At 46.7% G+C, this 21717-nt stretch overlaps 1 protein-coding gene across 1 annotated transcript in view; it reads right to left on the reverse strand.

The window, feature by feature from the left end:
- The window catches only part of pug (pug C-1-tetrahydrofolate synthase, cytoplasmic), a 46498-nt gene that overhangs the window by 15808 nt on the left and 8973 nt on the right, over window positions 1-21717 (reverse strand). Inside the window, exons 7-8 of the mRNA XM_065451500.2 lie at window positions 19106-19217; window positions 18510-18696 (exon numbers count right to left, since the gene is read on the reverse strand). Coding sequence (XP_065307572.2) covers window positions 18510-18696; window positions 19106-19217 — 299 coding nt within the window. The remainder of the gene's footprint in view (window positions 1-18509; window positions 18697-19105; window positions 19218-21717) is intronic.

A 21717-nucleotide genomic window follows, 5' to 3' on the forward strand; every position in this document is an offset into this window, starting at 1 on the left:
CACATGAGTGTTTTTTTTATTCCGCCCCACTGGAATGCAGCCATGGCCACTGAGTTACCGGGGCGGGCCTCTTGAATATTCTATAGTGCGCTGCACTTCCACTCGTTGGACGGATAAGTGGATGGATGTGACCGGACGGATGGATACTATACGTCGAAATTGCTACCGTGAACGATGCGGCACTGGCGGCCACCACACCAGAAAAGCTGAACATATGTCCGTAAAAATACAGTTTACGAAGAACGGACACATCGACTGCAGCAGCAGCATTGACAGAGCCATCTTGTGATACATCCTGCAACCACAACGCATTAGAAACGTTTTTGCGTTGCATCAGTGCTCTTCTCGGAGAAGGGGGAAAATATAAAAATAAATAAATAAGCTATGCGATATTATAATGGTCGTTCCTGCAAACGCCTTATTTGCACCAGCACGTAAGTAGAGCATGGTCGTTGCCGTTATAATTGTTTTAGATGACGTCACCGCTCCAACATGACGTCACCAGTGCGGCTGCGCGCGCATGGCGCATGTCTGTTCAGTGGCTACGAACGTCTGAGTTTCGAAGGCGCGGCCAGGCGTGGCATAGTGAAAAGGCACAGAGCGGCAGAGCGGAACGTTAGCGTTACGTCAAGCACGCGCGCTCCCCGCTGCTGTCGCTCTTCATTACGCCACAATCGTGACGGCGGCTACTCGCGGTCATCCAGCGAGTTTCGTTCATGCAGAAGCATCATGCTGGGACTCGGAAATCTGTCTGTCCGTCCGTCTGTAACGCATGACACGATGCACCCCATTGGCGCACACATACACACACACACACACACACACACACACATATATATATATATATATATATATATATATATATATATATATATATATATATATATATATCACAAGAAGCCCAAAAACACTGACACCAAGGACAACATAGGGGAAATTACTTGTGCGTAATAAATGAAACAAAGAGACGATAAATTAAGGCAAACTAAAGTGGATGAAAAAACAACTTGCCGCAGGTGGGGAGAGCTCTCACAACATTCGCACTATACGTGCGATGTTCTACCAATTCAGCTACAACGGCGCCGTTTCCCCATCCACATTCCTGGGTATTAATGTTTCCTAATAGAACCCTGGGAGTGTTAGCCAGCGCCACCACTCACACACCTTGGCGGCGGATGTTCAAACGGCGCTGCGGTAACTCAATAGGTAGAGCATCGCACGTGTGATGTTTTTTCATCCATTTTCATCTCCTTGGTGTCAGTGTTTGTTGACTTCTTATGATTTTACTAATAAAATTCGGGCCCCTCGGTTAACCCCCTTTCTTCTTGTTATATATATATATATATATATATATATATATATATATATATATATATATATATATATATATATAGGTAAGCACAAGAAGGATACCGAGACCGAGCAAACGTCGCCATCATAGACCCTGCAGACGTGTTCGGATACGTCACTCTGCGCCAGATGAGCCACTGGAAAGAATGCTTACGCACTTCCGACAAGTCCCACTAGGGAGCTCCTGCAGCAATGCTTTATGTGTGTCTCTTCGGCCACGTGATACAACGCGCGTTTACTTAGTAAGCCCCGAATGCTTACCGCAATTTCTATTGCCCGTAAAGTTACGAGTTTTTACTTCGTACAATGTTCTGCATGGTATACCTTGACATATCGATCGCTATCGATATGCTTCGTCCTACTACTCCTCCTGTGCTTCCTTTCCTCTCGAAAATCGAAGCTGGTGAAAACGTCGAGGCTACCGCGCTTATCTTCCTGCGAACAAGTTGAAGCTATAACATGCAGATATTGCAGCATTTAGAAGAAATTAAATTAACGACGACGAATTTCTCGCACATTCCACTATTCTGCGCGCAAACTCTTCGAAACGTAAAGTACTTTGACGCTTAGATGACACCATGCACTGATTCGAGACACAAGGAGCAAGATATTAAGATATTGTGACTGTGACGTATTTCTGGCTCCTGAAATCGCTTTCGGCTCCTGAAAGACGCAAAAGTATGGCATTCGATATCGGTTTCCATCACTGAGGGAGCCGCTGAGGTGCGACGTGCGTGTGGACACTATACGTTACATACTGCGTGCTATCGAAATTCACGCCGGAAGCAGAAAGATCTCATTCTACATAAAGCGCTGGATTGAAGAAATTTATTGCATTCAGACATGCAAAATATATAAGAAAATGGGAAAGTGATGTTTTACCGACGAAAATAATTAATCGTTGCGTTTCGATGTTACAACATATTTGTAAAAGCTTCGCGATTAAAGTGGCACTGAAATTTTTTGAGCTTGCCGACAGAAGCGCACCAATTATTATACCAAAAGTCACGCAGCATCAGACAAGAATATGTCCTGTCTCTCCATTTGTAATATCTTTACTACAGCTACTGTGTAACACTTGCACAGTTCCATAAAATGGAAGATGCGACGCCAAATTTAAGGTAAGAACGACGTACAGCGCGAAGGACAAGGACTGCGAGAGACGACAAACGCTGCGCTGACTTCCAAAAATACGAGGTGCGACATGTGGACACCATATAGGGTGTTTCAGCGGACACTTTCAAAAATCTTTAAAAGTTGCCTGTCGCCGATGTCACAATTCTAGTTCATGAGCTCGTTTGCTCGAAGCGGCGGACACTACTTGCACAAAAATGTAGATTCAAAATCTACTAGTTATTAAAAATTAACTAATTAAGTTTATTAACTAATTAGATTATGGCCCATATTGCAACTTACAAATTCCAGACGCGGAGTTCGCAAGGCGGATTCACTTGGAACGAATTTGCAGAATGACACCAGTTTCGAGATCTAAATTTCCGAACTTTATGGAGAAATGCATTGGCGTTCCAGTCAATTTGTTAACAAAACGTCGTTTCATGCATTGAATCACACAAGTAATTGGAACGCCAATGCAATTCTCCGCAAAGTCCGGGAATTTATATCTCGAAACTGGTGCCGGCCTGAGAATTCGTTCCAGGTGGATCCGCCTTGCGAATTCCACTGCTAGTATTTGTAAATTGCAATGTGGATCATAAGGTAATTAGCTAAACAGTTTATTATTGTTAATTAGTTGATTTTTGCATTTCAATTTTTTATGCAAGTAGTGTGTCCGCCGCTTCGAGTAGACGGGCTCATAAACTACGAGCTACCTGCCACAGGCAACGCATAAAAAATTTTGAAAGTGTTCGCTGAAACACCCTGCATATTAAATCAAGAACAATAAACAAAACTCGCGTCTGCCTTCGTTTTCAATTGGCATCGAAAATTGGCATCGTCTGCCTTCATTCAATTCGCATCGAAATTCACGCCGGAAGCAGTTGGAAGTCGAAGTAATATTTTTGGAAGTCAGCGCAGTGTTTGCCATCTCTCGGAGTTCTTGTACTTCGCGCTGCTCGTCGTGTTTTACCACGAATTACCAACTAGCCCAAGCAACCACCCTTGTTCACCAAATTTAAGGTGCCGCTCTTGCCCACATTAGGCACCCTGACAATTAGCGCGCTGTCACTTCTCGATATCTGTGTTGTCGTGCATTGACGTAATCAGTCGATCATGTTTCCACCGGAGACATCAATGCGGAGACTTTCTCGTTTTCTTTTTTTGCTAACGCCGAAAAATAACCCATATCGCCGGAGCCATATGTGTATAATATTTCCAATGTGCCGATAGTTCGGGCCGGCGCCGAAAAGAAAACGCCTCGAATATCTAGTTCGAAAGGTGAACAAACGCAGATGTGCAAATGTGTGACGCCTTTCTTCTTTCGTTTGTGATTTGTCCTCTTTTTCTAGCGCCAGAAAGAAGGAAATATCATCCAGATTGCTCGAGTTGTTTTAATAAGAGCGTTCCCGATTTTAAGATGTGCCGTTGAAAGGCAAAAGCCCCTCACATACGCTCGAAAAGTAAGCGCACGTTGTAGGGGTTGAGGGACGGACTTCGCGGAATGAAAACCCAAACTTGGGAGGATTTATTCTACATTATTTACAAGGAGGTGAGCGACAAGTATCAGACGTACTGTCATTATGGGCCGGCAGCAACTCGGACGCTGCGGCCCGCGGCAAGAAGTTCGAGAGAGGTGAATCAGGGAATCAGGGCCTGTCCCAGAATGCTCAGGTCTCTCTGGAAGGCTTCTTATAAACACTTCGCGCACAGTAAGTCACGTCATGTTTGACCAATGGGAGAGTCCGCTCCGATGACGCCACTTTCAGCCAATGGTAGCCGCCCGTGTCGCGGTGTCACACCTGGCGGCTTTCTGCGGTCTTGCCTCGCAGACTGGCAATGCACTTCTAACGAGGAGAAGGGGAGGGCTGCTCATGCTCCATTGTCGGAGGCCCACCTGCTAATCCCGGCGGCGCACGAACTTGTTGGCACGTGAACTTGTTGCCTTAAACTTGTTTGCTCGGCCGCTCCTCTGGTATGTGCTTTCCTGCTTCGGCATTCCTCAATTAGCTGTGCTGCGTTTCGAAGTGGTTTGGGGAACTCGAAGTAGCCTCAGGAAACGGCGCCATATCTAACAGCTCGTCCTCGCCCCGGTAGTTCTGAATGGCCGGTGAACTCAATTCGCTGGCCATGAGGAACGCTGAAAGAAGTTGCAGGGTACTGGGGTCGAGCCTCGTTTGACAACCCTCGGGATCCTGGGCCCTGGAGAACAAACGTCAAACAAACAAAACAACACAGCGCTGCACCACGCGTAAGCGCAGGCTCTTCACCCCTGACTCGCCAGGCTATTACTGAGTCAAAATCAACCCTGATCTTTTAGTTCCCCAATTTTGACAAAACAGTTCCAACCACCCCTCCAAACAGCCATCCATTTCTCCTCGAATGCCGACAAGACCAGAGTACTATTGTTGTTGCAAAACAAAAGGGTCGTTGACGATGCAAACAACAAATGAAAACAGCCGAACATAACTTAAGTGGCCTAAAGTATAAACCCCATGCAAGCGATCTTGCACGCGACAGCGACAAGCGACGCGATGGAGATGGCTGTCGCGTTCGCTCGTCGCCTACAAGTTGCACCCCATGCGAGCGACGACTTCGAGCGACGTCTCCCCAGCGTTGCCGGTATGAGGGCAGCAATATAGGCGCCGAAACTAGCGTGACGCGTGCTTTATTAACTTAAGTTGATGTATTTTACTGTAAAAAGCAGCATACAATATTTCTGAAAGTCTTGCACTAGGTTCTTATCCTTGCACGTATAAAAATTCAATCGTTTGCTCGTTCCGTGCGACAATCAGAAGTACTGAAGTTATGTACATCCAGTTCCGGCTTTGCGCTATTGGCTAGTCGCTCATAGCACTTCCGGGCGACAAGCGACGAATTCTAGATTTGCAAAACCGAGCGATCGCGCGACAAGACCGAGCGATCTGTTCAAGCGACGGCCCGATCCGTCGCGCGAACCCGTCGCTCGTCGCTGTCGCGCACAAAATCGCGTCAATGGGGTTTAGCCTTAACTACACGAACAGCATGTTTCCAATCTATCGCAGTGGCGTTCATATCGCACGCAATGGTGCCACTGAACAATCTGGTCAACCTCACAAGTACGTAATCAAAAGCGCACTAGCCTTGTGGTCACTAAACAAAACGCGTACTTGCGTTGTAGGCAAACTTTGCATTCACGCTTACTCACGTTTCTTCCCTGAAAGTCCAACAGGACACGTGACATAAACGAACAATTAAACTTGCGGGACTTACACACTCCGCAGAACCCTTAAAATAATGCGTCTTTTAATAACTCGTTCCACGCGTACTTATCAGAGAAGTCAGAATACGGCTGCCCTCCACACACACTAGCAACCCAGTCATAAAGTCTGTTTCCTTCCGTCCACACAGGACACGCGCTAATGGAACTAAGAACGCTTCTCCGTGCAAATCATGCACTCACTGAAAATCTACGCGCTTAACCTTAGAAAATTCAAAAACACATAAAAAGCAGGTTAAATAACACACGCGCTTTACCATAGGCCTCTGAACGATAACCTTGACCTTTAGGTTACTCACACTTACAAAAAGAAAGCCTATTTGCTTATTAATGAGCATCTCGCGAGACTACATGTTTACTTAAAACGCATCTTTCAAATCTCGAGCTTCTCAAACGAAAACACAAAGCTCAAACCTTACACATTGAAAGAAATCTCAGTCTCAAATCGCGAAAACTTTCCGATGCTCAAAAATAAAACAAAATAACTCGTTTTACTTCTACGGAAGCTCTCTTGGCCTCCCTTTCCAAACGCTTATGTCTGACTCATACTTTGAGTCTAACCCGGGGTGGGCGTGGTCTGAAAGCTACTCTGGCTGCCGAGAAACAACAAAAGGGCTGATTCACTATCAGCTCCCCCAAGACGTTACGGTCTCCTGCCAATTTGCGTCCTCGCGCCCCGCTTTCAACACAAACTCGATTGACCGCGTCGCTACTCCCCACCTGGTCTCGTCCTGCCACCTTGCGTTTCTTCGAACTGCACGCTGAGCTGTGAAAAGAACTACGGAACGACGAGGAGCTTAACTGCCTCGTGCCCTTTGTCCGCGTCCGTGCAGAACATTCTTCGCGGTCCCCCTTTGACCGGTGGCTCGACCATTCTGGATGCGTCAACATCGTCAGTGACGACCGCACCTTTCTTCTCCTCGCGCCCTGCCCATTTGGGTTTCTCGCCATCTTTGGCGGCGCTACATTAGTTACCGACTTTCGGTCTTTACCGCGCTTCTTTTTACGGCGCTTTCTCTTTGCACTCGCCTTCATGTCGCCTTCTCGTGCCTCGTGCTGGCCGGTACACGTTTCGTCGGCCCGGATCGGTCTCTTACCCGCACAGTCTGAGTGATTCTCACTTAATTCAACACTCTCTCTGCCTCGACTGGCGGACAGCTCAACCGACTCTGGCACAATGCAGCAGGCTTTACTCGAGTAAGACAACTCGCACTCTTGCGAACTGCCCTCTGCTACATTGCCCAGCTCACGCTGTGCATCGGCACACAGCCCGTCGGTATCGATCGCTGTCTCACGCGCACAGTCCGAATGATTAATAACTGAACCATTCCTATCTAGGCTATCTAGACTGGCGGAGAGCCGCACCGATCCCTGAACAATGCAGTTGTATTCTCTTGAGCTACGCAGCTCACAATCCTGAGAATTACCCTCAACTGCACCGCTCAGCTCGCACTTCACTTCTGCACGCAGATCTGGCTTGACATGGGTGCTCGCGTCTGTCGCGTCAACAGTACCCTTTTCCTCGCTAGCAACCTCGCTAACCTTACCAGCGACGCACACGCTCGGTAACTGTGCCAATTTGTTCGCAGCTGGCCTAGCTGTCTCTACAGTCTTCTGTTGGCACAGCACCTCGTCGCTCTCCTTGCGGCCTTTAACGGCCTCTGTTGCCACTAAGGCATCGTTAGCAGCTAGCCTTTTCCCTTCACTTAAGAATCTGCAGCCAATCTCACAGGCACTACTCTTCTCGTCGGCTTCTGGCGAAAATCTGCTAGATGCTTCCTCATTCTTTCGCTCTGTACTACCTACAGAATTCTCAGACAGCCGTTGTCTCTGTGCCAATAACTGATCACAATCCTGTATCTCTTTGATCAGTGCTGCCTTCTCTCTCTCATACTTTTCCTCTCGCTCACGTTCGCGTTCATTCTCACGTCCGTGACGCTCACACCTAAGATCACGACGCTCTCGCAAACGTACACGACGCGCACGCTCCCGTGGCTCCTGTATCACCTCCCAAGCAAGCTCAATGCTTTTCTCATCATTGCCACTATCTTCAATCGACTTTATGATAGCTGGCGTTTTCATCCGTTCGTCCGCCTCAACTCCCAAATCGTCGCACACCAACAACAAGTCTAACCTCGTCAACCTTCTAAGATCCATGGCAGCTGCCCCGACAGGTGGCTAAAACTGTTTTCCTTAATTAATTTGTGCAAACACACAATGCATCAAACTCCCGATTCCCAGAACTATCAAAATTGAACACACAACCTTTGAGTCTGGCGAATCATAAGGAAAAAAACCACGCGCTCACTTACGGTTGCAGCACCCTGCCATCCGGTTCATTCGTCCGCTGTTCCCGGTTCCTCCGGACGCCCTGGGTCGAAGGCTCGCTCCTTCTTCGCTACTCCCAGTTTCTTCGGACCTCTTTCGACGAAGGCTCTCTCTTCTTCGCTCTTCCCGGTTCCTTAGGATCTCTCTCGACGAAGGTTTATCCGTAGCGCTGCCACCAGCTGATGCATTCGGAGGCGATCCCACCGCTGCCAACCAGATGTAGGGGTTGAGGGACGGACTTCGCGGAATGAAAACCCAAACTTGGGAGGATTTATTCTACATTATTTACAAGGAGGTGAGCGACAAGTATCAGACGTACTGTCATTACGGGCCGGCAGCAACTCGGACGCTGCGGCCCGCGGCAAGAAGTTCGAGAGAGGTGAATCAGGGAATCAGGGCCTGTCCCAGAATGCTCAGGTCTCTCTGGAAGGCTTCTTATAAACACTTCGCGCACAGTAAGTCACGTCATGTTTGACCAATGGGAGAGTCCGCTCCGATGACGCCACTTTCAGCCAATGGTAGCCGCCCGTGTCGCGGTGTCACACCTGGCGGCTTTCTGCGGTCTTGCCTCGCAGACTGGCAATGCACTTCTAACGAGGAGAAGGGGAGGGCTGCTCATGCTCCATTGTCGGAGGCCCACCTGCTAATCCCGGCGGCGCACGAACTTGTTGGCACGTGAACTTGTTGCCTTAAACTTGTTTGCTCGGCCGCTCCTCTGGTGTGTGCTTTCCTGCTTCGGCATTCCTCAATTAGCTGTGCTGCGTTTCGAAGTGGTTTGGGGAACTCGAAGTAGCCTCAGGAAACGGCGCCATATCTAACAACGTGCGTAAATGTGTGACGCATCTGCGTTGTTGATGCATACTGCGGGCGTGCCTTCTGCTGCGAACGTTAACTATCCTCATTTCTGTCAGACGGAACATGCAGTTAAATCCAGTTTAACCCTAACTACACGACATAAAATAGGCCGTCCTACACAGTTTCTTATTTCGCTCTCTGGTCTCTGTCGCGTGATGCGAATGAACTGTGTTTCTGTTTTTTTTCCCACCGTCCAAGATGTATACAGGTCTCCAATTTTCGTCGCACCTGGCTGTATAAGGTGCTGGCATTTCGCGCTATACATCTCGTACATGTGACCATCCCAGCTGCTACATGTCTGTTTTCATGCGCTGAGCAGCGCAGTCACTTTCGTATGGCTTTGTAAACGAAAAATTAAATTATGCGGTTTTACGTGCCAGAACCACTTCCTGATCATGAGGCACGCCGTAGAGGGGGACTCCGGAAATTTCGACCACCTGGGGTTCTCTTAACGTGCACCCAAATCTAAGTACACGGCTGTTTTCGCCCCCATAGAAATGCGGGATGGGGACGAAATGTGGCGGGGATTCGATCCCGCGACCTCGTGCTTAGCAGCCCAACAACATGGCCACTAAGCAACCACGGCGGGTTTGCATAGCCTGAGGAAGCACTGGCATAGCTTGCTCGCCTGGTTCTGCGACATCTCGGCGTCTCGGCACTATAAGTGTCCTTCAGAGGTATACAGGGGTGTGGCGCATATTCTAAACTTTGGAATAACTACTCGAGTATTGCCCTATTCGACTCGGTCTTCGAATTGGAATAGACCTCATTCGTAAATAGTCCCGACTGTTGCGCGGTCAATCACAAGAGCGGAGCGAAAGCGAATTTCGTCCCAGCCGCCATAGAACATTTTTTTTATGGGGTTTAACGTGCCAAAACCACTTTCTGATTATGAGACACGCCGTAGTGGAGGACTCCGGAAATTTCGACCACCTGGGGTTCTTTAACGTGCACCTAAATCTAAGTACACGGGTGTTTTCGCATTTCGCCTCCCATCCAAATGCGGCCGGGATTCGATCCCGCGACCTCGTGCTCAGCAGCCCAACACCATAGCCACTGAGCAACCAAGGCGGGTGTTATAGAACATATGAAACACCAGAATCTACGTACAGTGGACTATACGCTTTACATATGTCGCTCAGGGAGCCAGAACTTTTCGGCTAAACTGCTACGTAATTCGCACTCGCTAATGAGTCCTAAATATGCGAATAAACTGATTTGCTTGCTGCTGATGTTCTACTTGTGCTTTAAAAAACGCTTCATGCAAAGAAGATATTTTTATTTATTAATATCGCATCGGCCGAAAGGTTGTTTGCCTTCAAACAATCCGGGTCGAAACCGTGGCGATCATGCAAATATATATATATCCGACTAATAATTAAGAGATAGTCACCTATAATATAGCTCTGGGGTCTATTGGCGGCGAGGAGTTACGGAGTCGCCCTCTATCGGAAGCGCCTCACTGCCGTAGTATGAGGGATCACGTGGCGCGCTCCTCATAGGTTTTGCTGTCAGCGCTCATTGAAAACACCACGCGCGAGCTCTCCCGGACATTTCTGCAAATACTTCCGAAACGAGAGAAGTTTCCTACTGTCTAAATAATAATCTTGGGCAAGCTGAAAGCACACAATCGTTTACAGCCGCCATCTCTTTACCAAATACGTACAGTGAACGCCACTGCGCGCGGTCGCCGCGATAGAGTCTCCCGAGCCGGCTTCTTGCGTGAAAGGTAGGTAAACGCTGAGAGCAAACTATGTGAAATATGTTTTTATAGTGTTTGTATAACTAAATGGAGCGTGATAGAACGAAGCCTCAATGCAGCGATCGCGCAGATTCGCAGCGATCCACTGCGTGTCTGCGTGATTGTCCGCGCACTGTTTCGCTTTCTCCGCGCGCGCGTTTTGGCACCGTGCCATGAGCTTTAGGCCGCAGAATATGAGCATTTGACAGTATACAGGCAACCATTGTTGCGTGGGTGCTATCAGAGCTGTTTAAAAATAATTTCATTGTAGAGACTTCGACGCCTACGGGGACTTTGATGTGCCGTAGCGACGATGCAACCTTTTTTTTCTTCTAAATTCTTTGACCTTTTAATACTATTTCTCGAGTTGCGTCGCACTGTATGTTTATCGGCGTTCTCAGCGTGCAATTTCCCGCTGCTCCTTTTTTGTAATCCAGTGCATTAATTCATAACACAAACATGACCATATGCCATGCTTTCTTTAAATGTGCTTCTTACCGCTGCCTTTCCACTCCACTGAACTTGGCAGTATCTATAGTATCGGCAAGTTCATAGACCAAACCGTCATGACATTAGTCGGGCAGCGGACTCAGGCGAGCGTCTCAATGCGCGTTTTGAGAACATCGCAGACCGGGCGCCGTAGCAGAAATCTTCCTCGCGTCTGTGCTTGCTGCATACCCGAGTTGTAGCCGATGACTGCCGGTTTTATGTTTCGCGAGCCAAGCTTCACACAGCTTCTTGTCCTGCGGCTACGTGTGAATAAGGCCGACACCGGCCTCCGTTACGTGCGTCCGGCCCTGCGGCACCGAGCAGTAGCCTACCATGTTGCGCGCCTTCAAAGGCAGCCACTACCTATTGTAGTGCTTTCAAGCGTTGTAAAGGAGACACTCGAAGCGGGAAAATTTCGCCACTAAATGAAAACCGCAGCGTACGAGGGAATTTAAACTCGTTTTCAGCTCGCTTCGGCGCGCCCGAAGCAGCCGACGTGGCCGCTATGTCCACGTGATCCCTCCTAGCACGTCACGCCGACGGTGGCGCCAGGTTTTCCAGTGGTGGAGCTCGAGGCCAATAAAGATTGTATCAAACGAATTGCTTGTTCATGCCAATCAGTCAAAGAAGTAATAGGTCAAAGTGCCTCGTCGCATGTAGTCTTATGGAAGATATCATACGGTACACAAAACTTTCGGAAGGGGGAGGGCATGTGCCCTACGTCCCACCCCCTGTCCTGCTGCCCATGGCCTATAGCTACAAAGTCTATACTGCGATCAAACTTAGCGAACATGGAGGAAATGCTACGGCAAACTTGTGTGCGAAGTTTAGCGCATGTGGATGAAGTACAGCTTTTGGAAAAAAAGAAATATTTAACAAGTGCTCGAAAGTGGCCTGCGACCGTTGTCAGCTACGCTTCCCAATCTCCCCAAAAAGCTCTGTGGTACAACGTTTAGATTTAGTAGAAATAGGGGGCATCTTAAGTGCAATGTCGCGAAATTTTAGCGTTTTTAGCCTAATTAGGGGCGTTACAAATAATTATTGAAACCTCGTTTTTTTTCGGTATTTCTATGCGTTATACGATGTTCCCCCGGTGCCCTCGATGATCTAAACGAAGCGCCTTGCTTTAAGTATTGTGAAAGTAAGGGCAAGGCAATGCGTCATGCATGTGTAGGCAAAGGTTCAAAGTGAGTGGTTTAATTGCAGCCTCTCCAATAAATTACGTATGCGAGCGCTCCGGATCGTTGCATGTTTTACGAACAATGCAGAATTTATCCCGCTGTCCTGGGAAAAACTATGAACACAAACGAGATAACATTTAGCGAGAAATAGGCGGGAGAGGCCCGGGCGGGGCACTGGGTTAACGTTTTTGCGAAGTAAGGCGTGCGTGGATGAGTTACAGCCTTTGTAAAACATTTTCTTAACTAGCGCTCAAAAGCTTTATATGCGGGCAAGGTTTCAACCGGACGAGTCATATGTGCGGTGCGGGCAACATTTTCAAGTATGTGCTTTAATTACAGGCAACTGAAATTCTTATTGCAACTGCTCGAAATACACATCTTAGCTGGAAATTGGTTTATGACACACCGTAAGGTCGAACAAGTCTTTTGCCTTTTTTTCACATCCACGCAGACCAGCTACGGGCAGTTTTCCCGCCCAAATTTGGCAACTGAAAGTTCTGCGATCAAGCGAGCTCGTCAAGGGAAACGAAAGAAACAAATGATTAAGACGACTGTGAGCTGTCTTGTAACGCGAGCCCACGAATATATGCGATAGACGTGTAACTTTCGCACGGGCAAGAGCTACAACCAAACGAAAACAAACCGAGCGAGCGGTGGAAACCGGCTTTCCGGGCCAATTACATTTCGCGCTCACATTCCTTTAAGCGCGCGAAGAAACGGGAGAGAAATACAGATATCCGAGCAAGTCGTCAACGATCACGTCCATAAAAGAATCGACGCATGCAGCCGTAACAATTACCATGGTTATGGTCGGCGTCCGGGGAAGCGACTTCCTGAGAAACGGGTCGAAGCGGTCAGGACAGCACATTCGCTACTGGACAAGATAGCAGCAGAGAAGCGCCGTTTATGCCCTTGGAAGAGGCGCCAGCTTCGACGGTTGCGGCTATCGCAGACGACGGCCGGATTTCGTCTGCTACAGAATTGGTGCCTCCGAAGAAGTGGGGGGGGGGAGGGGGGGGCAGAAAACGCACAAAGAGGAAAGACGGCGGCGCCTTCGTTAAGCCTCGCGCCGCACTGCAACGCTCTAGCGGGGCGGGGCGCGCCAGCGACAAAACACGCGCGAAGGAAACACCTGTTGCGTGATAACAGCGGGACAGTCTGGAATGGCGATTATGCCTTAATTTCGCCGACGCAAGTTGCATTAAATTCAGCAGCAGACAAGAAGTTGTATGTAAACACTCTCGGTCCCTCCGTGTTGCTGCGAGAGTACGGTTAGCAGACGACACAGACATTTCCGAGTGCCGAACCGAAAGTTCTGTTTTTCGTTCCGGTTCACACACACAAAACGGTTTATTAAAGGTTCAGCTCCCGAACTAAAAATAATGGTTCCAACCAGTTCCAACCGTTCCACATTTGCTCCTGAAACGTTAAAACGAAACCGCGTAAGTTTATTTCGTAGAAGAACTCCATCTGCACGGAAGGACCGAAACGCACACACGCAAACGAGAAAAAGACGTTTACTTTTTTTTTGTGCCGCATGTGAACAATAAAGGAAATAATAATGGTGCTACCAAAGCAACATGCCTTTTATATTGCACCTATGTTTAGACACTACGCAGTCTGATCACAGAACACCTATATGGTCTGATCATGGGTGCGCGGGGTATTTAACACCACTCGTCGCCGTATCTCATCACGTGCCCGTGCCGTTGCTAACACCGGTATCATCGCTCCGGACATTACGCCGTAATCTCGGAAGCGATGTCGACTTGAGTGTAGACGGCTGGGTGTCTTCTCTGTGTGTCAGTATGCTATCATGCATAGTGGTTCAACAAGCTGTTTCATTGTTTTTCGCTGCTTTACATTAGGCATATTTTTCAAGTGCTAGGATAGGTGCTTTCCGAGTGCACTAGTGAAATAGTTCACGTTCTCAGATCTGACAACTCTGTAGAGAGTTCTCGCATTGAGCTCACATTTTGTTAACTTCACAAAATGTCGTAAATTCTAAATTCTAAATCTACAGCTTACGCTTTTCACGACTCTTAGGATGCAATAAATGTGGTCAAATTAAATTTTCTATGAAAATATCGGCATATGGAGGTATTATAGCTATTAAACAACTTGCATTACAGTAAATAATGGGCAAACAAAAGGGCACACATGCAGTGACAGAGTACTGACATGACATTTTTGACTTTCAATTTATTGCACTAGAAGGTTTAAATGCTCATGACCTAGCAAAAGTACTCGCAAATGTCAGAGTGCCATGAACAATTTAGCAGCGTTTCCAGTTTGGCTTGTTGCACATTGATCATACGGAGGAACAGTGCAGAAAACTAAGATGAATAAAGGCACAAAGACGGACGCAGCGCTGTCCTTTCAACAAAATGTGCTTTGTTGAATTACCTCAAGCAGGCTAGGTGACAATGTCACCGCTGTTTCGAAGGGGATGCCAATGAAGACCATCATTATAAATGACAGACAGCTAGACGGCTTTTATATTGATTATCGCAACAAAACAAGAAAATTGTGCATAAATACTGCTTCTCATGTCACTGTCACGCATTGGCAGTCCTTAAAATTGAAAGTTACGGCCAAAGGCGGGGCACTGACAGCAATAGCAAGGTTTCATGTGGAGCTTGAATTTCTCAGACGGCGCTCAGACTACAAGACGTGTGGGTGTGCTAAAATATGTGGTACCCTTAAAGGAGCTTTACCGTGCCTGTAGTGGCATATCGCAAAAGCCGCCAGTGAAATTACCTTACTTTCCGAGTGCGAGCACCAATGTTGTTTTATAGTTTTGAATAGTCAGACGTTTCACATAAAAGGCATGTGATGTGAATGAACTCTTTTACGACTGGTTTGCACTCCACAATTCCAAAAACTGAGGAATAATTCAGTCAAGAATTAGACCTCGTTCGCGGCAATTCGGCAGGTGAATAGTATAGCATCTACCTTGCATATATGGCATAAGTAAACAGGTGGCATAAAAGTCTACCTCGATGTACACGGAAAACTGTGATGATGGCGAAAATTCACCGTAAGTATCCATATAATTGCTATTGCAATAAAACATCGGCTCTCTAGCAATCTTTCTTGTTTTGTTGTAGTGACCAGTATAAAAAATGTCCAACAGCAACGTAAATGCTTTGTTGAAAGTACAGCACCCTCTTTCTCTTCCTTGCACCTCCCAGTCAGATTTCTGCCCTGTTCTCCTACAGAATTACATGTAACGCCGGTTTCTACGAGCCAGTTTCGGTACGCAGGTGGATGCTTCAGGTTGTCATGGATACATTGGCCTGCTCCAGTGATCGCTGCAACTTCCACATGCAAGCGTAGGCAGACACGCGTAGCGCTCTTGTTAAACATTTATCTAATAGCCCATGTTGTTACTTTGCCTGGCAAGTGCATGACTACAGTATATGTTGGTCTGCGTCATGTTGTCAAGATGATGTTGTCGAGGCATTGCCATGGCCGCAATTGTAGACCAACTTCAGCATCAGAATGTTTGGCAACATCCGTACTGACCAGGTGCCATCATTTTATTTTTGAGAAGCATGTGGTCAAACCTTGATATAACGGACAGATAAGATGAATTATCAAATATAACCAAAAATATAAAACGTTTCTAGCCAATATCACTATATAGCACATATACACTCATAATGAATATTGGATTAAAGAAGCTACTTTCAAGTGATCTTCTAATTCTTTATAACAAGGTTCAACTGTAGTTTTTACAGCGCTTGAGACCTTCAATGCATATACAGATATTTTTATTTACAGGAACATGGTGGGTAATTAGTTACTGTTGAATTATTCCTTGGAACAAGATCTCCTTGACAACTTTCCATTCGAACAGGGGGTTCATTACACGCAAGTAGGCGAGTTGCTGTACGGACTGCAAGTTTGTGCAAGAAACAGGGGCAATAATACAGTTCATTTCAGATGGCAATATCTTTCTCTGTCACCTCAGCCTTGACTCACACTGCAACCTTGTGTCCCTTGAGGGAGTGTTACACATTAAAGTGATGCTGCAATTCAGGAAAACACACACTGCTCGACAAGCCTTGGCAGCTGCACTGAAGTTGAAAAAGCTGCTCACCAAAAATTGTAATCCTCACAGAAGTCTAGAAATGGCAAAGGGATCATTGCTGCTTGGTACAACTTTTATTGATCTATAGCAGAGGCACTTCACTTAAAAGGGGAAAAGATTTGTTCAGAGCTCGTGCCAAACTTGAACATCTGCCTCCAAATCTGTAGTGTTGTCTTTGTTGGCAGGCACATAGGCATTTATTGCTGCAAAATAAAACAAAAGGCCTTGTAATATATACGATGGAACAATCAATCACATAATTTATACAGAATGAGGAAATGACACACTACATGAAACAAGCTTTAAAAGTGATAAGTGCTTAAGCCAGACAGTGTACTACCTTGTTAATTAACATGTCTTTATCTCATATAAACTGTTACAATTATGGGTGCAAAAACTCACAAGTAATATCTTTACGAAAATGTTTAAGGGATCGTTACAGAAAAAGTGTACCCAAGTCACCAGACTGCACAATTTAGTTTTAGACAAAACATTAAATAGAAACACTGATGCAGTTCAGATGAATAAACTATTCTTTCGAAACACTACAGCACTTGATTCTGTAGTAAAATGTTCATAATGGGGACAAAACAGAGGTCAAAGTTCAATTTTTTAAAAATTTTGCACCATGAATTCAGCACCAGTAAGTCAGTGAGACGTCACGAATTTCAAAGTATTTTTTTGTAATTGTGCTGTTCTGGCTCGATAAAAGATTTTAAAACTTGCAAATCTCAGTTTTTGACTCTATTAGATTACAATGTAGGTCTTGTCACCATAACATTAATTAGGCCACAGCAGACACCATCAAAATTTGTATGGAGAGTTGGTGCAGAAACTTCAAAGTTGTGGCATTGACACTTGTCTCATTTTTGCACCTTTTCTGGCTCTTTTCAGGGCAAGAGTAGCCTTCTTGATACTGTAGTAGGGTAATTTACTAAAATACCTCAAACAAGTTTTTTCAGAGTCTCTTCACGACATTAGGAACCGCATGCCTATTACATTGAATCTAACAGGGTTCGCTGAATAATCTGCAGGCTTCATGACTCTGCACAATTTCCTTCATAATCAGGCCAAGAACTTATCAGTGCTTATCAGAGCAGGAAAGAAATACGGAATATAGTTATCAGGCTATTCTTATGCCCACTGCAGGACAAAGGCCTCTCTCAGTGATCTCTAATTACACCTGTCTAGTGCTAGCTAATTCCAAGCTACGCCTGCCGATTTCCTAATTTCATTATGCCATCTGGTTTTCTGCTGTCCTCGAATGTGCTTACCTCACTTTGGCACACATTCTGTAACTAGCAGATGCGCACCAGCTCCATATCATCCTTTTAATGTGAACCAGAATATCAGTTACCCCCATTTGCTCTCTAATCCACACTGGTCTTCCCGTATCTTAACATTACACCTAATATTTTCCGTTACATCGCTTGTATCGCTTAATATGGCATAACCTGCCATATTAACTCCAACCCATTTTTATTTTTCTGTAAATTTGCTTCTCATGAGGGTAATTGGCTTATATAAACATACTGTTGCACAGATTCTAGAAGCTGACTGCCAATCATGAATGCTTGTTCTCTTGCCAGGCTTGTGGGCATTACCTTGTGTCTTCTGCATATAAATCTTCTACCCTACTATTATGGCTAAGGTCCTCAATCATTTGTTGAAATTCATCCCCAGCGTTGCTGAACAGGGCAATGTCCTCTGCAGGTCACTGGGATATTCGCCATTGATTCTCAATCATAGTCCTTTCCAGTCTAATAACCTGAATATTCCTTTTAAGTATGCAGTGAATAGCCATTGGAGAATGTGTCTTCTTGGCTAACTCCTTTCTTGATTGATATTTTTCCACTCCTATAGTGGAGAATTAAGGTAACTGCGTAGTCTTAACATGTTATATATATATATATATATCAAGAGCAAAACGCTTTCAAGCTGTGTAGCCACAGGTTTGTGTCATTAAAGCATTAATAATGCTGACGTAGTAGTTCTGCGGAAATCCGCAAGGTCCCCCCCCCCCCTTTATTCATTAATAATGCTCCACTGCACAGTTAGCCAATGCACTAGAATTTTCATGCCAAGAGCTTGTTCTACGAAGAATTAGTCACCTTAAGAGATGCCTTGAGGCAGCGTTTGGCTGACTCAACAGTGTTGCTAATGAGCATGGCGACTGTCATGGGCCCAACACCCTCTGGGACGGGCGTGATGTAAGATGCCACCTTCTTCACCTCATCAAAGTCCACATCACCAACAAGCCGGGTGCCCGAGCTTCTCGTTGCATCTGCAAGTTTGTTAGCAAGGAAGGGCTGCTGTGAAGGTGGAATAGAATGCCAGGAAACACTGAACAAGGCACGCTTAAAACAGGTTCAGAAAGTCAAGGGTCACAGCAAAATGCTGAATAGTGTTCCACAGCAAATGCAATCAGCATGTTTTATGTTTGGTATGAACTAAGAAAAAAAAGGATGCGATGAAATCGAGCTGATTCTCTATTGAGCAATGTGTCCTGCTGTTGAAAAGCTTGTGGGGCATGGCCTTTAAACAGAAATTTCTTACCACCTATCCTTACAATGTTTTAAGCTTATGATCATCTTGTACACTTTAAATATGAAGACCTTGCACGGGTATAAAGTGGACTAGAAGAAGCAGGCTACAAGTCTGAGCCAAGCAGTGAAGCTTGGAGCACGGCATACCTGGGATGGCATTGATGCCACAGTCAATCACCACAGCGCCAGGCTTGACCCACTCAGCCTTGACCATCCGTGGGCGGCCGATGGCCACCACCAAGATGTCGGCTTCACGGCACTATGGGAAACAAAGCAGTTGAGCTAAGGAATGATGTCACCAGTTATAGATGGCAAACATTAGCAGAAGTGAAGCCCTTCACATAATCTGTACCGACGTTAGACTGTTTGTAGCATTTTGGAACTATCTAAATGCACAACCTCCCCTTTGTCTAAAAATATGTGTCACCTTGGCCTCGAGCCGAGGGAAGCCAACCAGCAGGAAGACGTACCTATACCGGATAGCATCAACAGAAAGCTCAGGGTCTACCCGATCCCGAGGAACGTGAACCCCGAGCACAACAAGGAGCGGAGGTTGGCGAGGGCCAGGGCTCTCGTGGACCTCCACGCCAGAGAAGAATGAGCCGTCTACGTGGACGCGGCGGAGTATCGAGGGAGCAGCGACGCATATGCGGTGGTGGCTGTCGGGGCATCGACGGGTGCAACGAAGACTGCGGCGAGCGTCCGGACTCGAGAGGCACACCGGGCGGAGGAGGTGGCCATCGCCTTGGCCATCTCCGACCCCGGATGCACTACAGTGTTGTGTGACTCTAGAACGGCAGTGAAGAACTACGCCAAGGGTAGGGTATGTAGTGAGGCCGCGCGCATACTGCGCAAGGCCGAACACATCGAACACAAAAGACCTGTGGTGATCAAGTGGTTTCCGGCCCACATGGGCAGTGACGTGTCGGAACGCGGGAACGTGAACCACAACGAGACGGCCAACTCAGCCGCGCGAGGACGCGCAGCTGCAAGCACGGCCGACTCGGAGTGTTGGTCGCGGTGCAGTGCCAAGGACAAGATGACCACCTTCAACGAAATAGTGAAGTGGTACAGACTTAACAGACAGACTATGCCGCCACCTCATCCGGGGCTTACCCGGAAGGAGGCAGTGCTATACAGGCAATTACAGACGGGGTCCCTGCTCACCCCGGTGCTAGCTAAGCACGTGTGTCCGAGCGTGTACGCAAGTGACGTTTGTAGACTGTGCGCTAAGGAGAGAGCCACCGCGGCCCACATCCTTTGGGACTGTAGTATAAATCCGCGTGAAGCCAGCGAGAAGACAACGATCCCGCCGCAGCTAGAGGCTGCAACGAGGAGTTATGACCAAGAGACACAACTCAAGGCCGTCCAGCAGGTCTCGGCAGCTCTAGAGAGGCAGCGACCGCGCGAAACCGAGGAGAAGGGAGCAGCACCCCCAGGAAGGGGGCGGCGACCCTCTCGGATCCCCAGAAGTAGCGAGGCACGCAGACCTCGAGGAGCACAATGCACGAGACTGACGTAGTGGCCGCGTCGCGGTGAAAGCTTGTCCTCCCTGCGTGGAGGGAGCCTAACCGACTCTGCAGGCATTTTCACTAAAGTTGTTCTCTCTCTCTCTCTCATGTATGGGCAGCTCAACACATATCACACATTGAAATCAAAAAGGGTAGACTCAGCACCACATACGTCTTGGCAAGCCAGAAGCTTTTCACTTCACTAGTCATGAGCTCACCTTCACAGGGCCACAACAAAAACAATGAGCGCCGCAAGGTGCAAAACAAACAAAACAGTACTCATTTGCAGCACTATGGCAGGACAGTACAGTGCCATTTGACTTTTGCTTCTACAAGCTATTGTGCTGTGCACGGCCATCTATTTGTCTTTGATGAAGAGAAGCCCTCTCTTAAATACACAGGCACCAAAGTCTTTTCGTAATCTGTATTGCTTGTGACACTGTAGCATGTGCAGCATGGGTTCCTACCACGCACATGCAACCTAATTCAGGGTGAAACAGCTGCGACACCAAATGACAACTAGACCACAGGCTGCAGGTTCATTTTCCTCCTTCCGGGGTATAATGTGACACTTCTAGTGTGCTACATTGTTTTTGTTCAGCAAAATGCTATAGGGTGGTCCTAATTTATTTTGTGCCTTTTTGTCACTTTGTATAGTCATGTACTCCTTTGTGCAACATAAAAAGGTACAAGTTTTGACGTAATATTTCTGCAGAAACCCACAAGGTGCACAGAATTAATAAAGAGAAAATGAGACATCCACCCAATCGTAGCAATTGCTACAAAGGAAACCCATACGGGTTTCTCGAAAGAATAGCCTCGCAGTTGAAGAAAAATTCGTCCTGGTCCAGGCAAGACATTAGTGGCTGAACAAGTGCACCTCCCATTAGGGTTCTCAATGAGATTAAATGTTAAAAGGGAAAGCTACTAGTATTTATATGCGAACACATCATATTCAAATTCATGCGTCATAAGCATTTCTTGCCTAAAAGCAAATTTGGCACTCCTTGTCATATTTATCACAAATATACCAAGTTGTAAATACTGAATGTTAGCTCAAAAAACAAAAGTTCGTAAATCTTAGGGCAAGCAACTCATTCTCCTTTTGCAGCCAAAATAACTGTTAGCCCTCATCCCTGAGTGTTGGCTACAAAAAGCCAAGACAGTTTTGTCGTTGTTAAAAGTATCCAGAACATGACACATATTTTTAGAGCAACTATGAAACCCCTTAGTTGGCAAACAGTATTA

This window comes from Dermacentor albipictus, chromosome 10 (assembly GCF_038994185.2).
Source record: "Dermacentor albipictus isolate Rhodes 1998 colony chromosome 10, USDA_Dalb.pri_finalv2, whole genome shotgun sequence".
Lineage (NCBI taxonomy): Eukaryota > Metazoa > Arthropoda > Arachnida > Ixodida > Ixodidae > Dermacentor > Dermacentor albipictus.